This window comes from Hypanus sabinus, chromosome 5 (genome assembly GCF_030144855.1).
Source record: "Hypanus sabinus isolate sHypSab1 chromosome 5, sHypSab1.hap1, whole genome shotgun sequence".
NCBI classification, from domain to species: domain Eukaryota; kingdom Metazoa; phylum Chordata; class Chondrichthyes; order Myliobatiformes; family Dasyatidae; genus Hypanus; species Hypanus sabinus.
The window spans coordinates 22,120,647-22,141,151 of NC_082710.1; the positions used below are offsets into that span (position 1 = coordinate 22,120,647).

General features: G+C 40.1%; 1 protein-coding gene across 6 annotated transcripts in view; it reads right to left on the reverse strand.

Moving 5' to 3' along the window:
* Window positions 1-2,761: 2,761 nt before the first annotated feature.
* tmem232 (transmembrane protein 232) overlaps window positions 2,762-20,505 on the reverse strand; it is a 67,620-nt gene continuing 49,876 nt past the window's right edge. The window contains exons 12-15 of one of the 6 annotated variants that reach the window (XR_009512131.1): window positions 18,100-18,344; window positions 11,201-11,271; window positions 10,937-11,030; window positions 5,247-5,280 (exon numbers count right to left, since the gene is read on the reverse strand). Coding sequence is in view for 4 of the 6 variants with exons in the window: in XM_059969509.1 (XP_059825492.1) it covers window positions 5,131-5,280; window positions 10,937-11,030; window positions 18,100-18,344 (489 nt within the window). In the remaining 2 variants the exon portion in view is untranslated. Of the gene's footprint in view, window positions 5,281-10,936; window positions 11,031-11,200; window positions 11,272-16,441; window positions 16,675-18,099; window positions 18,345-20,505 lie in introns of all 6 variants that reach the window. The other 5 variants (XR_009512132.1, XM_059969509.1, XM_059969507.1 and 2 more) reach the window with 5 other exon arrangements.

Below are 20,505 nucleotides of genomic sequence, written 5' to 3' on the forward strand. Positions count from 1 at the left end.
CATTCTGAAGAATGCCATGCAATTTCCTAAAAGTCTGTTCAGATGGTTAATAGCTGCAGGTAATACAATTAAATAAAGCAGAAAAATAGTCCCTATTACTGATGTGATCTAATCAATGTGGTAATATTGTACCAATTGTGGTACAGTATATGTGAAAGTATTTCTATTCCGTAAATATAAATAGAATTTCATCTTAATTTATTGTCAACTGCAAGTTCTTTTAGTTAAAAGTTGTGACTTTTTGGAAAATGGAAAGGTTCCATGTATGGTAGAGCCTGAGAGTACATTAGTGTTTGGATCTGGTATGTTGTCAGGCTATTTTCCCCCAGTGTTTACAAACAGAACATCTGTCACAATTACCATATAACCTGCTGGTTTTCAGCCAGCAGTTAGTCCTTGTCTTTATATTTTTCACCAGTGGAAGAATTGTGAAATGATGACTGCCAAACATATTCTTCAAAATTCAGAATGGTTGTCTTTTAAAAATGGCAAAAAAAATCATTATAAGCATAAGGGAGATAAATGTGAAACTTTAAGAAACTGAACAGAAAGTAAAGTGCTCTGGATTTTGGAAATAGTAACATTGGATTTTGATTCTTTTGGAATTAATGCAACAGCAATTCTGGATTTTCTGGCTTGAGAATTACAATTTTCCACTAAAACAACATGGTATTTACGTTACTGGACTATCCAACAACTGGTATTATTGATCTAGAGACTTGAGTTTTAATGCCACCTCAGCAGCTGAGAGATGTGAACTACTTAATTACTCTGAGTATTCTGATTATTCTTAATATATTCTGAGGCTGTGCCCTCTAGAACTAGAACAATTCCCCACATCCACTCTGTCTCAGCCTTTCAATATTCCGGGTTGTACGTAGCCCTAATGACCAGTGCAGCTTCTCTTTACAATGACTGAGTAAGCTACTCAATTTATGGGCAATTACAGAAGGCAATAAATGTTGACCTACTCGGGTATGTCCAGATTTTGTAAATGAATAATAAAGAATGTGAAAAGCTGATCCCATTTAATTTATTAGAGTTGGACACTTTGAACATTATTTACAGGCATATTTTATATTACCCAGCAGGAATCTGTAAATAACATTCAAATATTTTATTGTGTAGGAGTTGGGCTAGGAATTTGAGGCAGTGGACATCACAGTGAGTAACAGATTTGATATGTATATAATGATGGCAGTAAAATCAACCAGTTTCCAAATAAGTCATTTTCCAATGGGAGGTCTCTCTCTTGCTGTAAAGCATTAGGCATTATTACCACATAGAGCTGTATGATGTATTCCTGGGTCTTCCTGAAATTTTGAGTGATGGCTGTCAGTACCTGATTCAGATGCAGTATCAGTAACCATGCAGATTTAAAAGGCCCATTATGGGACAGATTACTCCTTAATACTTGTAAACCTGAAGTAAAAACAGAAAATGCTGGAAATGCAGAATAAACACTTAAGATTCAGGATCCACAGTCAGAACCTTATGGAAGATCTTCAATCAGAAATGTTAATTATTTCTCATTCTACAGTGCTGCTTGACCTGTTGAATTTTTTCCAGTAGTTTAAAGTTTCATTTCTGATTTTCAATTACTTGTAAATCTGGCACTGTTAATATATTGGTTTTGCTACTAATCTGGGACTTAATAAACGAGGAATGTGCATTCCCTGACCTTTGAATTTTTGTATGCAATAATTCAAATCCAGAAACAAACACTGTACTTGTTAAAGAGAAAATGAGGCAACTGGGAGGATAATGTCCTTTAAGAAGAAAACTCTGCCTTCCATGTCCTAACTGATCAATGTTTATATATAAAAAAGCAAAAAGAAAATCTGGAAGCAATTAGGTGTTTAGGCAATAGTTATGGAAAGGGAAACAGTTAACATTTCAGATTCAAAGATCCTTTATCAGAGTTATTTGTAACTTAAGTGTTCCTTGCCTCTTTTTCCACAACAACTGGCTTATTCTTAATTGTCCTCTGAAATAACTACAGCAGATCAAGAAAGTGACTTACCAACATCTCCTCAGAGTTATGTTACATTTTACTTGCCCAAATTTGGCTTTACATTAGATAGTCTGATTTTTCACAAACGTTTATAGGACCAGTGGAAGAGAAAACAAGCTTAGAGCTTATACAGTAAATGTTGACTTGGGGAGTTTTGTGGGACGAATGAGTATAAGTATATAATTCACTGAAAGTGATGTTGTATGTGGACAAGGTGGTGAAACAGGTGTTGGGATGCTGGCCTTCATTGGTCATCACATTAAATGCAGGAGCTGTGACGTTTTATTGCAGTTGTACAAGATATTGCTGAAGGCGAACATGGAGTATCACATGCAGGATTTTTGTCGCCCTGCTAATAGGAAGGATGTTACTCAACTGGAAAGAGCGTACTGAAGATTTACAAGAATGTTACCAGGATTCAAGGACCAGATAATAGGGAGAGGTTGGGTAGGCTGGGAATTTATTCCTTATAGCATAAGAGACTGTGGGTGTAAAATCACAAGGGCCGTAGATAGGGTAAACGCACATAGTGTTTTTCCCAGTGAAGGGGAATTGAAAACTAGAGGCCATAGGTTTAAGGGGAGAGGGAAAGATTGAAAAAGGAACTGAAGATCAACTTCTTCACACAGAGGGAATGAGCTGCCAGAAAGCATGCTTGAAGAAGGATACAATAACAATGTTTAAAAGACATTTCAGAAGTATATGGATAGGAAATGTTTAGCAAATGCGGGCAAGTGGGAATAGCTTAGATGGACTCCTTGAAGAGTTGGCCAAAGGACCTGTGTCCCTGTTGTAATATTCTATGACTCTATGGACATGGGAACTACTTACTAAAATGTTGGCAGGGCATGTGGTCCTTCTATTATGCAGCTGCTCAGTAACCTGAAGTAATTTCAGCTTTTTGCTCTGTTTATCATGCTCAAAGACAGTAGGAAGCATTATTCATCAGGATAGAGGAGAAATACAGTGAAGCAACTGTATTTGAGCAAGCATTAACTTTACATCCTCTTTATTTAAACATATCCAATGTGGTCACCATGCCTGGAACACAACAGAGTCGAAAGTCCCACTGTGCTTATGAAGCAATAATCTGGAGTGGTTTCAGAAATGGAAAAACTATTAATCCTAAAAGCCATAAGCTCTTCTCAACAACTAGTTGTTTCATTAGTTTGAACGCAAGTGTGTATTCTCATGATGTGGAAGTGAGCAGAGAAGCTGCCAGTATTGAAGAGGAGAGAGCCAGGCAATTTGCAAGGTGCTGGCTGAAATCATCTGTGAGGTGTGGGGTGGGTTATTTATCAAAGCAAATTGAGACATGGTTAGTTTACTGTGGAATAAAATACCTCCTTGTGCATGTACTGCAAAGGAAGAGAGATCAATGCATGCAGTTAAAGTGATGCAATGCAGCTGGGGGCTGCAAATTGAGTTCTCTTCTAGTATATCACCATGAAAGTCGCCAGGCATTGTTATATGGGAGTCTAACCAAGCAACCTGTATTACTATCTTATTTGACATACCTTAATCTCTCAATGTAGGAGCATTACCAGTACAGACGTCAAGGTGACTTAGCACTTGAACTTGAGCTAGATGTTGACAAAATCAAAATGCTGCTAAATGTTCTCCCAAGAGCTTACATAAAAGGATTTATCGGAGCTGAAGTCGGAGAAGATCACTAGAGTTACCCAAACAAATGGTTCACCTAGATTTCACAGGTAAAGTCTTGACTGAGGCATTTGGGTACTACAAACGAGCTGGTACTAGTAATTAAGGTAGGTGATGTTAATATTAAATTACTTTCCAATTAATCCATTAGGTTTTATTTTTATTTCTACAGTACCGTCTCCTAGCTCTGGTGATCCAGATTCAAACCTGACTCCAGTGTTTGTGCAGAGTTTGCACACCTTCCCTGTAACTGCCTGGGTTCCCTCTGGAAGGTTTGAATTCCTCCCACATTCCAAGTTGTATGGGCTGGTAGTTAATTGACTTCTGTAAATTGCTTTGATTATGTGTGTAAGTGGTAGAGTTAATGAGAATGGAAGAGAATAAAATGGGTTAGATGTTCATGTAAAAATGGGTACCAGTGCTTGAAGGCCAACATGGACTCAGCGGGTTTATTTCAATGTAGTATCTTTCTACTACAATGGGTTTACTTTCTTCTTACATTTCTATGATGTCAGTGAAATACAACTTAAATAAAATTCACCTTATGGAACAGAACCAGAACACTTATAGAAAACTCTCAGAAGCAGGGGACTGCGACCTTTTCCCGAATCCTTCTCAATAACTTTTAGTTCCTGTATAGACGAGCGGATTAATGACAAATTATGATTTTAATTGATGAAACATGGCAGTCCAGCTTTTGTTTTTTTTTTAAGTTTAGGGAGACTTCTTTGTATAAAATTTTTTGAATCTTTTTCATCTTCATTTACTAAGAGATTGGGAGGCTTAGATTACACACGTTACTTGGAGTCTGTGTCTGTATACGTTAACCGTTAGTAATGTAATCCCCATCTCTTTGTATCATTATCGTTGTTATGTTTTATTCTAAACTTAATAAAAAAGATTGAGAAAGAAGGAAGTAGAGGACTGCATGTATTTAGGAATGAGCAATTAATGCTGGATTAAAGCAGCAACTAATGTTTGCTCGAATTGATAAACATTTGGGTCATTATTGAATTTTTTTTTAAATCTAGGTACTGTATATACTGTGATATGCTACATTTTAAATAGTGATCTGTCAGTGAATGTAATCGACAGTTAAATTGTGAATCAATCATACTGATTAACACTGACCAGTCATCTCTACCCTGATATTAGACCAAATTAGTAATGATGTACTTGGTTTAAAGAACATATTAATTAATATGTATTTTTTTAAAGAAAATATTATTTAGTAAAGTGTAAGGCTGTTTTAATATCATTTAAGTATTAATATTAATCAAATTCCCAAAAACTCCTATTGTTTCTTTGTTTTAATGAATTCTAATAGAAACTCAGAAAAACCAGAGCATGGATAAGCTTTTCCATATGACACTGCTTCATCATGCAATGAAATGTTGCCTCTCCAACACCATGATGAACCTGTTCCCCTTACGATTTCCCCTCAAACAGACATTTCATGTGCAGCTGATAGTTTTTTCAAGTGTCTCTTCCTTCCTCTTCATCAGTTCACTGAAATCTTGTGCATCCATTTTCTGCTTTTCTTCCAATTGTAGATGTCTGCTCTTTTCTTCCTCTTCCATTTTAAAATGAAGTTCTTTCCTCCACTGTCAGGCAAACGTGGGATAATGGAATACATTAGATAAATGAAGAGGAAAAAATAAACATTCTTACATTTTTTTCACTTCACTAATATTACTTTTTTCAAATACAGATATTTGAAAGTGGCAAACATGAGGAAACCTGTAGATGCTGGAAATTCAAGCAACACACACAAAATGCTGGTGGAACACAGCAGGCCAGGCAGCATCTATAGGAAGAAGTACAGTTGACATTTTGGGCCGAGAGCCTTCGTCAGGACTAACTGAAAGAAGAGACAGTAAGAGATTTGAAAGTGGGAGGGGGAGGGGGAGGTCCAAAATGATCCTGAATTGTGGTGAGGGAGGACGTGTAAGGGCAGGTGTAACACTTGTTCCGCTTACAAGAAACCAATCTTATCAGCTCTGGGAATCTCCCGTCCACTGACATCAACCTCAGTTCCCACACCCCGCACTTCCCGTTTCTACCTCCCACGTAAGATCCACAAACCTGCCTGTCCAGGTAGACCCACTGTCTCAGCTTGCACCTGTCCCACTGAACTCATTTCTGCATACCTCGACACTGTTTTATCCCCCTCTTGTTCAATCCCTTCCCACCCACGTTCGTGACACTTCTCACGCTCTGAATTTTTTCAATGGTTTTAAGTTCCATGGTTCCCACCGCCTTATTTTCACCATGGACATCCAGTCCCTATATACCTCCATCCCTCACCAGGAAGGTCTCAAAGCTCTCCGCTTCTTTTTGGATTCCAGACCTAACCAGTTCCCCTCTACCAACACTCTCCTCTGTCTAGTGGAATTAGTCCTTACTCAAATTTCTCCTTTGGTTCCTCCCACTTTCTCCAAACTAAAGGTGTAGCCATGGGCACCCGTATAGGTCCCAGCTATGCCTGCCTTTTTGTTGGCTTTGTGGAACAGTCCATGTTCCAAGCCTATACGGGTATCCGTCCCCCTCTTTTCCTTCGCTACATCGATGACTGCAATGATGCTGCTTCTTGCACGCATGCTGGGCTGATTGACTTCATTAACTTTGCCTCCAACTTTCACCCTGCCCTCAAATTTACCTGGTTCATTTCTGACACCTTCCTCTCCTTCCTTGATCTTTCTGTCTCTGTCTCTGGAGATAGTAGACTGATGTTTACTATAAGCCTATGGACTCTCACAGCTACCTGGACTATTCCTCTTCCCATCCTGTCTCTTGCAAAAATACCATTCCCTTCTTGCAATTCCTCCATCTCTGCCGCATCTGCTCTCAGGATGAGGCTTTTCATTCCACGACGAAAGAGATGTCTTCCTTTTCTAAAGAAAGGAGCTTCCCTTCCTCCACCATCAACTCAGCTCTCAAAAACATTTCTTCCATTTCACGCACATCTGCTCTCACCCCATCCTCCCGCCATGTCACCAGGGATAGGGTTCCCCTTGTCTTCACCTACCGCCCCACTAGCCTACAGGTCCAACATATTACTCTCTGTAACTTCAGCCACCTCCAACAGGATCCCATCACCAAACACATCCTTCCCTCCCCACCTTTCTGCATTCCGCAGGGATCGCTCCCTACGCGACTCCCTTATCCACTCGTTCCCCCCATCCCTTCCCACCAATCTCCCTCCTGGCACTTATCCTTGTAAGCGGAACAAGTGCTACACCTGCCCTTACATTTCCTCCCTCACTACCATTCAGGGCTCCAGACAGTCCTTCCAGGTGAGGCGACACTTCACCTGTGAGTTGGCTGGTGTGGTATACTGTGTTCGGTGCTCCCAGTGTGGCCTTTTATATATTGGTAAGACCCGACGCAGACTGGGAGACCGTTTCGCTGACCACCTATGCTCTGTCCACTAGAGAAAGCAGGATCTTCCAGTGGCCACACATTTTAATTCCATGTCTCATTCCCATTCTGATATGTGAATTCATGGCCTCTCCGACTGTCAAGATGAAGCCACACTCAGGTTGGAGGAGTAACACCTTATATACCGGCTGGGTAGCCTCCAACCAGATGGCATGAACATTGACTTCTCTAACTTCCGTTAATGCCCCTCTTCCCATTCTTACCCCATCCCTTATTTATCTATAGATAGATAAATCTATCTATCTATCTATCTATTTATTTATTTATTACTTATTCCCTCCCCTTTTTTTCCTCTCTTCTTTCTCTCTCTATCCCTCTCACAATCACTCCTTGCTTGCTCTACTTCTCCCTCTGGTGCTCCCTTCCCCCTTTCTTTCTCCCTAGGCTTACTGTCCCGTGATCCTTTTCCTTCTCCAGCTCTGTATCCCTTTTGCCAATCAACTTTCCAGCCCTTAGCTTCATCCCTCCCCCTTCAGTCGTCTCCTATCATTTCGGATTTCCCCCTCCCCCCCCCCCACTTTCAAATCTCTTACTATCTCTTATTTCAGTTAGTCCTGACGAAGGGTCTCAGCTCGAAACGTCGACAGCGCTTCTCCCTGTAGATGCTGCCTGGCCTGCTGTGTTCCACCAGCATTTTGTGTGTGTTGCTTGAAAGTGGCATCAGGTAGAAATTTTAATGAAGGGTATTAAAAGATGCAACAGACAACTCAATGGACAGAAGTAATCATAACATTAGGAGTATGTAAGTTTCTGGAATTATACAAACATTTTTAACATAGGAATCTGGTATCAAATTGTAATAATTTCACATAACAAAAAATCTTCATAAATGTAGGCAGTGAACGAGTAAAGCCAAAATATAACATTCCATCTCATTTTCAAATTCCTCACTTTAACTCCATTCTAGTGGGGAGCATATTGTAGTTGAGGTAATGTATAGGTTGAGAGAGCAAACTGCTTCCTGGGAAGGTAGATCGTTATAGAAGGACAGAATCAGCTTGACCTCCACTCCTTTGATTTTAAATGAGTTTAGAATAATAAGAGGCGATCTTACTGAAACTTATAAAATGTTCAGAGAGCTCAACAGAGGATGAGGCTGCTGACTGAAAAGTCTAGATCTATGGGTCAATATTAAGATGTAGACCATATGAGTCAGAAATGAAAATAAACTTCTTTGGTAGAGGGTATTAGTTCTTTAGAACTGGCTAAACCAGAAGGTTATGATTGCATTCAGTCATTGATTGCATTTTAAACTGAGATTCGTACTAGGACAGGGGAAGAATGCAGTATTGAGATATGAATGATAGTGGAACCTAGTATGTGAATAAGACTGAAGCCCTTATAAGTACCTCCAATCAGATGTGTGAGTTGGATGATGCTTCTTGCTACCTCACCATGGTCCTCACCATCAATGTTCTGGTTTTCAAACCAGTAAGTTTCAACAAGGTATCAATACTTGGCCAAGAGTATCTGATACAACAAAAATAATGTACCCCAACAATATCCCAGACGTATGTGCTCCTGATTGGCTCTAACACTGTCATATCACTCACAATGTCGAAAGGTGCCCTGCTCGCTAAAAATGGGGCAAATTCAATGTGCCTAATAATCACCTGATCAGTATACTTCCAGCCATTTGCAGTGTAATAGAAAATGATGTCATCAGAACTATTGGGTAACACCTATGCATCCATAGTCTGCTCACTGAAATTTAGAGGTATGTACTAAGACCGACTTCCCTTAGCAGCACAGTGACACTCTCTAAAGGGTCATTGAGGACTCTTAGCAAAATTGGAGTCATTGGAAATCAGGGAGGAAAGACAACATGCAGAGTAAGGGAACCTTCTACAAAAGAGAAAGAGCAGAAGAGATAGAAGGCTATCAGCATGAGGCATTCTCCAGCAAAACTGTTCAGGATGCAATTTGCCTGTTGTCAAATTCCATTTCACTGATGAGTTCCTGACAGGAATTACATGTGCTGCAGCCATGAACTGGCTCAGAGATGCACTGAACAGTAGCAGTATAAATCAATATCAACATCTATCTGTATATACTGTTAGGAATTCACCACCAAGAAAGGTTATGGAAGTTGACTGTGTTGATATATCAAGGTGGGATTGATAGATCTTTTGCCAATAAGTATATCAGAATGAATGGATTAAAGGTACATAAATTTATTTACCATACAGATCAGACATTTTTAAATGATTAAACGACACATTCTATATTTAGGTGTGCAAGCCTGGAAACATTTAATGACTCTAAAATTTCTTATCAGAACATAATTTTGGATATTTCATGTTGAGATAATTTTGGCCTTGTAGGTAGTTTCAAGGACATTAGTATTGCTCTAAATATAATTTTATGGTCAATTGTTGACAATTTTAGTCCATTTTAAATGCCTCAGCTGTTGCTTATGATGTGCTATAATATTTCATGTATAATATCAACATATTTTATTAAATTACATATGCTACTGTCAGGGGAAAAACCTAGTTTGAAACGGGGTCCAGAATAGACCCTATGAACTGTGCTGTTATTAAGAGAGAGAGACAGAAACTGCTCGGAAGATTGAAGTTATGGTTTCTCTGCCGGCTTGTTTACCTTTTCCCCGAGGTCACTTTGCCTGCTTGTAGAGTTCCTGCAGAAAGTGGAGGGCGGAGCAGGTTGATGGACAGCTGGTGTCCAACATGGAGAGATAAAAGCCAGGTCCGCTGTTACACAGACAGACACACCAAGTCACACCACGAGACACACAGTGCAGACACTGAGCGAGCTTTGTTGCACCCACAGGAAGGTGGGGGTTTGGAGGATCGATCGGGGAAATCGATTGGTGGCTCACAGTGTGAGAAGGTGTGACTGGTAGGGAATTATTTGTGTGTCCACCCTCGCCTGGGTGGTAATTCCACCTCTGAAGAATGGTCATACATGCTATGGTCATAGTCGGTGACCACAACAGGACTTTGTAAGACACCAGGAAGATTGACAGTATTCTCTCTCTCTCTCTCTCTCTCTCTCTCTCTCTCTCTCTCTCTCTCTCTCTCTCTCCCTCTCTCTCCAACGTTACTCAACTAACTACCTCTAACTGAACTGAACTCTCTTCATCATATCGTAAGACTGTACCCATTTACCCCAGGTTTAAAAGAGCCTAGTTTTGTTCCTATTTCCATATATATATCATTGCTAACCTGTTCAATATATTTGCATTTATATTACTGTATTGCTTAGTTACTAATAATCACTATTAGTTTATAGCAATACCAGACTCGTGTGTTTTCCATTTCTGCTGGTTTGTTAACCCGGTCACGGGGTACGTGACACTACATAAATACAATTCACATTTCTCATCATTCAAGGTAAGATTGAATGCATGTTCAGGTGTCCTCTCTAATACATGTGTGTCAGCCACCAGGTACAGTCCAGATGAAAGATCTTGACGGTCCTCTGAATATTTGACTCCAATGTGGAATTTAATATGCAGAGATCATTTGAACTTTTATAATACAAATAAGTACACATAGAATTAGGCCAAAAGATGAATATATTCACACACACAAAATGCTGGAGGAACTCAGCGGATCAGGCAGCATTTATGGAGGGTAATAAACTGTCAATGTTTCAGGCAGCAGTCCCACCTTGCTGAGTTCCTCCAACATTTTGTACACATTCCTCAAGATTTCCAGAATCTGCAGAATCTATTCCCACCCTCCCAACCCCACAATCCCCTTTGACTTTTCTTGAACATCCTAAACAACATTTCACACGATTGCACTTAAGGAGCACAAAAATATATTTAATCTCAACTGCCAGTAGGTTTACCTGATCTTCCACTATTCTCCGCAGATCAAAGTCTGCACGAGTATTGAAATTGGGTAATGACATATGACCAGCTTGTGCCAATATTATTTCTTGCCTGCAATAAAACATGACATTTATAGCTATGTTAATAACTCATGTCAAAGATAGGAAGTTAATTAGTGTCACTATGTTAAAAGAGAGAGAATTTTGTTTAAACTGTGAACAGAGTGATAAGAGAAGGACTCATTAAAAAAGCACACATCTAAAGAAAGTTTGTATATTCACATTGATTTCATTGTAGAGTTCATCTTGATTCAACCTTCACATTTCTTGTTTGAGCTCAATCTGTGGTAATCCTGAAAGCAAAGTCAGATTGGCAGGAAACTCATGATTTGCTCCACAGCAGTACCACAGCAGTACCCAGTGCCCTACATACCACTGGCAAGGTAGCACCAATGCTGTTTCCACAAGCTCCTTTAAATCTACCGAGAAGAAATGCCTTCTTCACCACCATATCTAACTGTTCATCAATCTCAAAGATCCTTGGACTTAAAGATCCTTGTTCCTCATTTCTCCCTGTTATTCATTGACTACATTTACCCTTAAGAGTCCTTCCAATATACATCACTTCATTCTTTTCTGGATTAAATTTTATCTCTCACTTTTTTGCCCATTTTATTAACTAATCAATATTATCCTATAGCCTAAGATGACACTGCTCATGTCAATAATAGCATCAACTTTCATATTATTACTGATAATCATACCACTATTTATAATAAATTGTTAATATTTATGTAACATTATAAGGGTCCCAATGGAGCCAATTTGCCAATATGCCTTGGACCCAGGACCTAGTCAAATAATTTACTGGAAGTATTTTTAACAGAGCAAAAATTATCTCAACAGGAACTTGAAAAAATGAGAAATGACAAGTCAAATGGAATTTCAAAAGACTTAGAGAGATTCAGAAAAGAAATTCTGGAGTGGACTCAGCAATTGAAGGTATAGCTGCCACTGTTGGAGTGATTATGGGGATAATCGCAGATATCTTGGTAGATTGGAGAGCTGGAGAAATGGAATGGAGTGCATCCTACCAAATATATTCTGTGGGAATTGTGGTCAACTGATACATTCATGCACAAAGTCATCTCTGTGCACATAAAATTCTTGAATGGTTCAATCAAACAGTCTCCAGATGCTCCCACACACATTTTTTTCTGTTATTGCAGCAGAAAGATGCACTTCTATCTATGCCACAACTTAACATTCCCCGAAAACTCTGAAATATTTTAACGTGATGCTTTAAAACTGTAACCAACACAAAGATTAAACACATAAATTAAAAACATAGTTTCACTAATCATCACTTTCACTACTGATGCTCTATCAAGGGCTTAATGCAAATAACTAAATAATAATTTATTTTTCCTATTTAGGGTGTTAATGACTTACTGTGTTTTTAAGAACATAAGGCATAGGAGCAAAATTAGGCCATTCAGCCCATTGCTTCTGCTCCATCATTCCATCATGACTGATTTATTACCTCTTCTCAACTCCATAGTTTCTTAAAGTTTTCATAGCCGGGGGGTGATAATGGGGTCAAACTCCCACTATCTATTAAATACTCCCAATGGTGTACGCTCAGATAGCCAAGTCCAGCTCCTGGCCTTCACGTGACTAAGCCCAGCAGAACCATTTCTACTGATAGCAGAAAGGCAAAGGTGGGTTACTGGTGCCTTAAGACCAGTTACTTCAGGCAGATGGAGCTCATCACCTGTGGTTGGCCGCTCATCTAGGAGAAGGAAAAATCTGATCTCAAACCTCCACTGCCTTGCAGTTACATCCACTTATGAGGAAGGTTTTGGGAAAAATCTGGAGCTGAAGTACTAAAGACCATTCTATGTTGAGCTCAATGCTGACTGACAACTCCTGTGATGCTGCTGGTGCCAAACTGCATCAGTTTCTGCCATTCCATTAGATTCATCAGCTGCATAGAGAGGGTCAGCCTGCTGCATGAGCAATAATTTGCTTTCTATATTATACTACCCTGGCTTGTGTATCACGTAGACAGTTAGGATGCCATATCCATGATCGACCCCAACCAATGGAGGGGCCTCAACCCCATTCTTCTGTCTTCATCCCTTAACCTTTGATTTTCTGACTAATCACGAACCTATCAATCTCCACTTTGAATATACCCAATGACTTAGTCTCCACAGTCATCTGTAGCAATGAATTCCCACAGATTCACTATCCTCTGGCTGAAGAAATTCCTCCCCATCTCTGTTCTAAATGGACATTCCTGTATTCTGCGGCTGTGACCCCTGATCTTAGACTCTTCTGGTTTAGGAAACATCCTTTCCACATCCACTCTAATAACCCTTTCAATATTCAATAGGTTTCAGTGAGATCCTCCCTCGTTCTTCCAATCTCCAGTGCGTTCAGGCCCGGAGCCATCAAGCGCTCCTCATACATTATCAGGACCATTCTCGTTTGGACTCAGTACTCCATGTGTGGTCTAACAATGCATATAAAGCATCTGCATTACATCCTTGCTTTTATATTCCAGTCCTCTTGAAATAAATGCACTTGCTTTCCTTACCTTTGACTCAACCTGCAAATTAACCTTTAGGGAATCTTCCATAAGGGCTCCCCAGTCACTTTGCACCTCTAATTTTTGAACTTTCTCCACGTTTAAAAAATAGTCTATACCTTTATTCCTTCTACCAAAGTGCATAACCATACACTTCCCTTTACTATATTCCATCTGCCACCTCTTTGCCTATTCTCCTTATTTGTCTAAGTTGTTCTGCAGACTCCCTTCTTCCTCAACACAGCCTGCCCCTCCAATGATCTTTGAATCATCCGCAAACTTGGCCACAAAGCTGCTGATTTTGGCCTGTTTTATCAAGTGTCTCCAAGTACTCCAAAACTTCATCCTTAATAAAGTATCCAAAATCTTCCCAACCACTGAAGTCAGGTTACCTGGTTTATAATTTTCCTTCTTCTGCCTCCCTCCCTTCTCAATTTTCCAGTCCAGTGGAACCATTCCAGAAGCTAGTGATTCTTGGAAGATCATTACTGATGCCTCCACAATCTTTGCAGCTACCTCTTTCAGCTTCCCAAGAATCTTGTTAGTAATAGTAACTAGACTCATTATTGCTTCTTGACACTCTCGAATTTCTGGCATACTACTAGTGTCTTTCACAGTGAAGATTGATGCAAAATACTTATTAAGTTCATCCAACATTTCTTTGTCCCAAATTACTACCTCTCCAGTGTCATTTTCCAGCAGTCCAATATCCACTCACCTCTCTCTTACTCATTATACTGTATACTGTATCTGAAAACATTTTTGGTATCATCTTTTATATTATTGGCCAGCTTATTATTTTATTACTTTTTAGTTGCCTTCTGTTGGTTTTTAACCCTCTAACCCTCTAACTTCCACTAATTTTTGCTCTATTATATGCCCTCTTTTTTGCTTTTATGCTGACTTTGATTTCCCTGCCAGACAGACTTGTCTCATCCTCCCTTTAGAATACCTCTTTATCTTTGGGATGTATCTAACCTGCACCTTCCAATTTGCTCCCAGAAACTCCAGCCATTGTCGTTCTGCCATCATCCCTGCTGGTGTCCCTTTCCAATCAACTTTGGCCAGTTTCTCTCTCATGTCCCTGAAATTCCCTTTACTCCACTGGAAAACTGATACATCCGACTTTAGCTTTTCCCTCTGAGACTGCAGGGTGAATTGGAACATAGACAGTATAACACAAGAACAGGCCATTTGACCCACAATGTTTTACAAACCAGCTAAAAAGCAAATCAAAAACATCCAAGTTCTAACCCCTCCTATCTGCACCATGTCCATATCCCTCCATATGCCTATCCAAACATCTCTCAAAAGCCTCCAATGTATTTGCCTCTATCAGTATACTAGGCAGTGCATTCCAGGCATCCAAAAAACTTTGAGTAAAAACTTAGACCTCACATCCCTCTTGAACCTACCCCCATCACCTTAAATGCATACTTCTGGTATTAGATATTTCAAACCTGGGAAACAGATAAGATCATAAGACATAGGAGCAGAATTCAGTCATTCAGGCCAATCTGTCCACTCTATCAATGCCTCTCATAATCTTGTAAACTATCAGATCTCCCCTTAGCCTCTGGCACTCCAGAGAAAACAATTCAAGTTTATCCAGCCTCTTGTGATAATACATGCCTTCAAAACCAGGCAGCATCCCAGCAAACCTCTTCTGCACCCTCTTTAACATTCTTCTTATAGTGGGGTGGTCAGAACTGTACATATTACTCCAGATATGTATTATACTATGATTGCACACCTAAGGGTTCCTTTAACTTAAGCTCCCTAATCAGATATAGTTCATTGCACAATATCCTATCCAGAATTGCCTTTCCCTCAAGGGGCAACCGCAAACTGCTCTAAGAAGCCATCTTGTAGGCCTTCTACAAATGTCATCTCTTGGGATCCAGCACCAACCCGATTTTTCCAATCCACCTGCAAGCTAAAATCCACCTTCTTTTGTATCACCTGTTGTAACTTGTATCCCACAGCCTGACTACTATTCAGAAGCTGTAGATAACTTACATCAAGGCATTTTTACCCTTGCAGTTTCTTAACTCTACCCACTAGGATTCTACATTTTCTGATCCTATGTCACCTCTTTCTAAGGATTTGATCTCATTTTCTACTGACAGAGCCACCTCACCCCCTCTGCCTGCCTGCCTGTCCTTTTGATGCAATGCATATCCTTGGATGTGTGCATTCAAATATAAAAAAAACTTTCAGTCCCATATTCATCCCTCTTTCCGATTTTACTCCCATGGTGCTCTTTAGCTCATCCCACTGACTGCAATTTTTCCCTTTCATCTGTCTGTCCTTCCTCACAGTCTCACTACACACTACTTGTATACCAACTGCCCTGTCCTCAGCCCCATCACTCCAGTTCCCATCTCACTGCCAAATTCGTTCAAACCCACCCAACAATTCTAGCAATCCTGCCCACAGGGATATTCATCCCTTTTGGGTTCAGGTGTAATCTATCTTTTTTGTACAGGTCATAACTTCTCCAGAAGAGATCCCAATGATCCAGAAATCTGAAACCCTGCTCTCTGCACCAATTTCCTCTTCTGGACCTCCTCCCTTTTCCTACCTATGTCTTTGGTACCATTATGTAACACAACTTTTGACTGCTGTGGACCCAATCCAAAACATCTCTGTCCCTGACACCTAGGAGGCAACATCTCATTGGATGTCACTTCCACATCCACAGAATCTCCTTTCTGCTCCTATAACTATGGAATCCCCTATCACTACTGCACTCCTCTTCTGAGCAACAGAGCCAGACTCATTGCCAGAGACCTGACTGCTGTGACTTTCTTCTGCTTGGTCATCTTCCCTGCCCTCCAACAGTGTCCAAAGCGCTATACCTGTTGTTGAGGGCAACAGCCACAGGGGTGTTCTGCACTGGTTGCCCATCCAGATGGTCACACAGTTACCTGTTCCCTACGCCTTGGGCGCAACAAGGGTCCCGTCAAACAACCCCTCAGCATCCTGAATGAACTGGAGTTCATACAGATCCAGCTCCAGTTCCTTAACACAGTCTGAAAGAAGCTTCAGCTTGCTGTACTTTTTGCAGGTGCAGTCATCAGGTACAATGGAGGTCTCCCTGCTTTCCTATATCCCACAGAGGAGCATTCCACTCTCCTGTCTGGCGTCTCCACTGCTCTAACTGGGCAGTAAGAAAGAAAGAATGAAAAAATTAAACAAAAAATCTACCTCCAGCTTTTGTCTCTCCTCACCAAAGCCTGAGCTCCCCACTCTAACATTGATCCAGTCACACAATGGCCACTCTGCTTAAACTTAACTTCTTTTTATTAGCCCTTGTTAAGTGCATAATTATGCACAATCCAATGTCTCCTCAAGAAGTGTGGCACACAGAAAGTTTGACTGCCCCCACTTGTTTCCTTGGAACTCTCTCCAGCTATTTTGTTTTTATGTAAACTAGCTTTTGAAACTTTTCATCTTTCCAGCAACACATTAACTAGAGTAGGAAAAATAATACAAGTGTGTCGACCTTTCTATATTCCCAGTTCCATTTTTCTAAACAAAAGTTAAATATAACAAAGAATTAGAAAATTGCTTATCTCAAAACTAACTTCAAAGATTACACTTTGCTAACACAGACAATATTCACTGTTTTGTCTCCCTTCATGTAATCTTGTGCCATCACCAAAGTGTAATCTGATAGTGCTGTTACCAATCTGCACACAAATGTCAGTTTCAATACTTAAGTTCTGCAAGTCCTTTAATTGCCATTTTTCAACTCAATAAATGTCTATGTGTGCATTATTTATATAATTTAGCCAAAATTATAATAAATTAAATCAATTTTAGTTCCAGTGGAAATGACACTGATTTCCCTGAGCAAGAAATCTCTTCAGCATACTAGTTATGACCCAATGAATATATTAGCTAGACACTATTATTCTAGCTGTTTCTCCTTCCTGGTATTGGTTGTTCTTTGCAGCTTTGGAGAATATCTGGAATTCATTGATTACTGCAATTTCATTTTAAATTTATAACGAGTCTTATCATTTTTACTTCTTTTCTTAACATTAATCCATCCACTATTTCCTTTCCTTGGTTCCTGGCAATAGAGGTTTCTACATAATGTGCCCTTGGTGATACTGACTGCTAGTTGTACTCTTTGATGGTTCACTCTCAGGATTTAATGTTTGCCTGGGCAACTCAAAGTAATTGATCACCTCCTGAATCTAATACATCTAATAATATATTCAAACATCCTCTCAATTTTGACTTAGTTTGTAAATTGCTGTGTCTATTCTTCCTAACAGCTCGTGTAACGCATCTTATGTTGTTACTTTATGAGTATTTCACTCACTGACTCCACTGAGTCTTCTTTGCCCCTGTCACACATCAAAACCTGTTGATCATTTGTCACATGATGGCTATGGAAAATGTAAAGATACCAAAAGTATGGTGCGTTCATGTAAGTTTTTAAAATGTAAAGGAAATGGTAGGGCTATGGCATTGTCGGTGCTATTCTTCCATTCCTAGTTGTGAATTCACAGACATACAATGGAGCTCTTTTTATTATCAGATTTCCAGACCGCTGTATGAAAGTTGTACTGACCTGAGGGAAAGATGTACTTTTTTCCTGTCGACATTCATTTTTTTCTGAATGGAAGGTCTGGTAAGAATGGGTCTTTGCGGCAGCAATCGAGGCAAAGGAATATAAGGAACTACTGGAGGTAAACACAGCTGAGACAGAACATTCACTATTCGCCAACCCAGAGAGCAAACTGCTACTGAGTGCTTGGGTGATGATGTCTTAGAGCTTATGTTAATGAAAGGGTTTATTGGACCATTTAATTCTGCCTAGAAAAATAAATTCAATAGGATGTCAATACAAGTAAAGTGAACCGTTGATTAAGCACCATCTATGTGTAAATAGTAGTCAAATGTACATTTATTATCAAAGTCCGTATACTTTATACAAGCTTGAAATTCATCTTCTTACAGGCAGCTGTAAAAGTAAGAAACCCAATAGAACCCATTAAAACAAAAGACCGTCAAACACCAACAAGCAGAGAAAAAAAGAAAGGAAACATACAAAACAATAAAAGTAAGAAAATAGCATTCAGAACTGAAGTTCACAGAAGTGAGTTCACACTGCGATAGTTGCAGGCCACTACCACAGTTCGGTGCAGAGATGAGTAAATCTCACAGAGTAACGAGTTGAAGTTCAGCGCGGAGATGAGCAGCAATTTGAACTGGCCCATGTCTCCCCTCACTTAGTACCAAATAAGGAGTTCATACTAAACACATGAGATTCTGCAGCTGTTGGAAATCCAGAATAATATACACAAAATGCTGGAGGAAATCAGCGGTCAGGAAGCATCTGTAGAGAGCAATAGACAGTCAATGTTTCTGGGCTGAGATCTTTCATTAGTCCTGATGAAGGGTCAACATTTTGTAGGTGTCTATAACAGCTAAGTTAATTCTGTTTTTTTAACATTTTAACGCAGCTCTATCAGGAACATAGAGGCAGACAATTAGGTGAAACATCTTTATTGCAGAATCCCAGAGTACCTATATTTTTGGTGATTTTATTCAGTAATTTGGTTCCTAAGATTGTCGTAGCTGGAGGTGGTAGTGGGGATAAGCTCCCACTACCCACAAAGTGCTCCAAGTAGTGTACATCACTAACAGTCCGACAACCAAGTAGTCCAACTCTTGTGGCTTTGCTACTAGACCTGGCAGAACTGTTTCTACTGACAAGAGAAGGGGCAAAGGTGGACCACTGGTGCCTCAAAACCAGTTACATCGGGCAGGTGGGGCTCGTCAGTCTTGGACAGCAAGACTTGCCGAGGAGAAGGAAAACTCTGATTTTAAACCTCCGCTGTCTTGCGGTCATACCCATCCGTGGTAAAAGCTTCAGGAGTAAACTCCGAGGAAGAAATCCAGTGCTGGGGTCCCTGAGGCAGTTTGATGTTGTTTACAGCTTCACTTTGCCAACTTCTATAACAACACTGGTGCCAAGTTGCATCGGCACTTGCCCTTCCTTTGGACTACATCAGTGACATGGAGAGGGGAACCCGCTGCATGGGAAACAGCCGATTCTTCAAATCTTCACAGCCAGGCTTGTGCCCTGGAGAGGACACAGTCCACCAGGCGCAAACCCACGATCCCCTGGGATCAACGGCTGCCTACTACTATTCAGTAATTTAGTTGGCTACTACTAAGGCACTATATATTTCAAGTAATGCAATCAAAAGCTACTCTCATAACCACCACCCAGCCCCCTTTTCCTCATCTATGTGAAACAGCTGCTCCAGTCCAGCATCGAAATACAGTTAGGCTCAGGCTGCTGTTCAGAAATCTCCCTTAGACAGAAAATTCATGCACATATTTCTAACTGAAGGCACAGTTAAATGACAGTTATTTTACATCTTTTATCTTAATCTGACAGGTCTTGAAGGTGTGGATTGGTGATAAAGGCTTACGTTCCTAAAATGCAGTGAAAGAGCAGATGGAGGTGGTGCTAAAAGACAGTTACTTATTAGAAAAGAAAATAAATTATGTCCTTTAGGATTATAATTGACCTCAATAACATCTTGGTTGCACCAATCTTAAATGAAAGAAGACTGAGGCTTTAAGCCAATTTAAAAGAACTTTGAACACATAATCTTGACTGATTGTGGTAAATGCTAGAGAACAATCATATGATCAACAGTATCTATTTTCATATACGGTGTTATGTGAGGTCTTTCTGGAAAATGCCAATAGTTATTCTTCAGAAAACATCACTGAAATGGCCATGCCTGCAAATTCTTTTGAGCTGCAATGGATATGAGGAGTGGCTATCATAGAACATGCCAACAGTTTCCATTGTGTGAGGCCCTGCATTAGTTGGGGTCGACCATGGATATTGAGTCCGAGCCATCTACGTGATGTGCAAACTGGTATGCAAGCAAGGACTGCACAATATGGAGAGCAAGCTGTTGCCTATGTCGCATCCCTGCCCTCACTATACAGC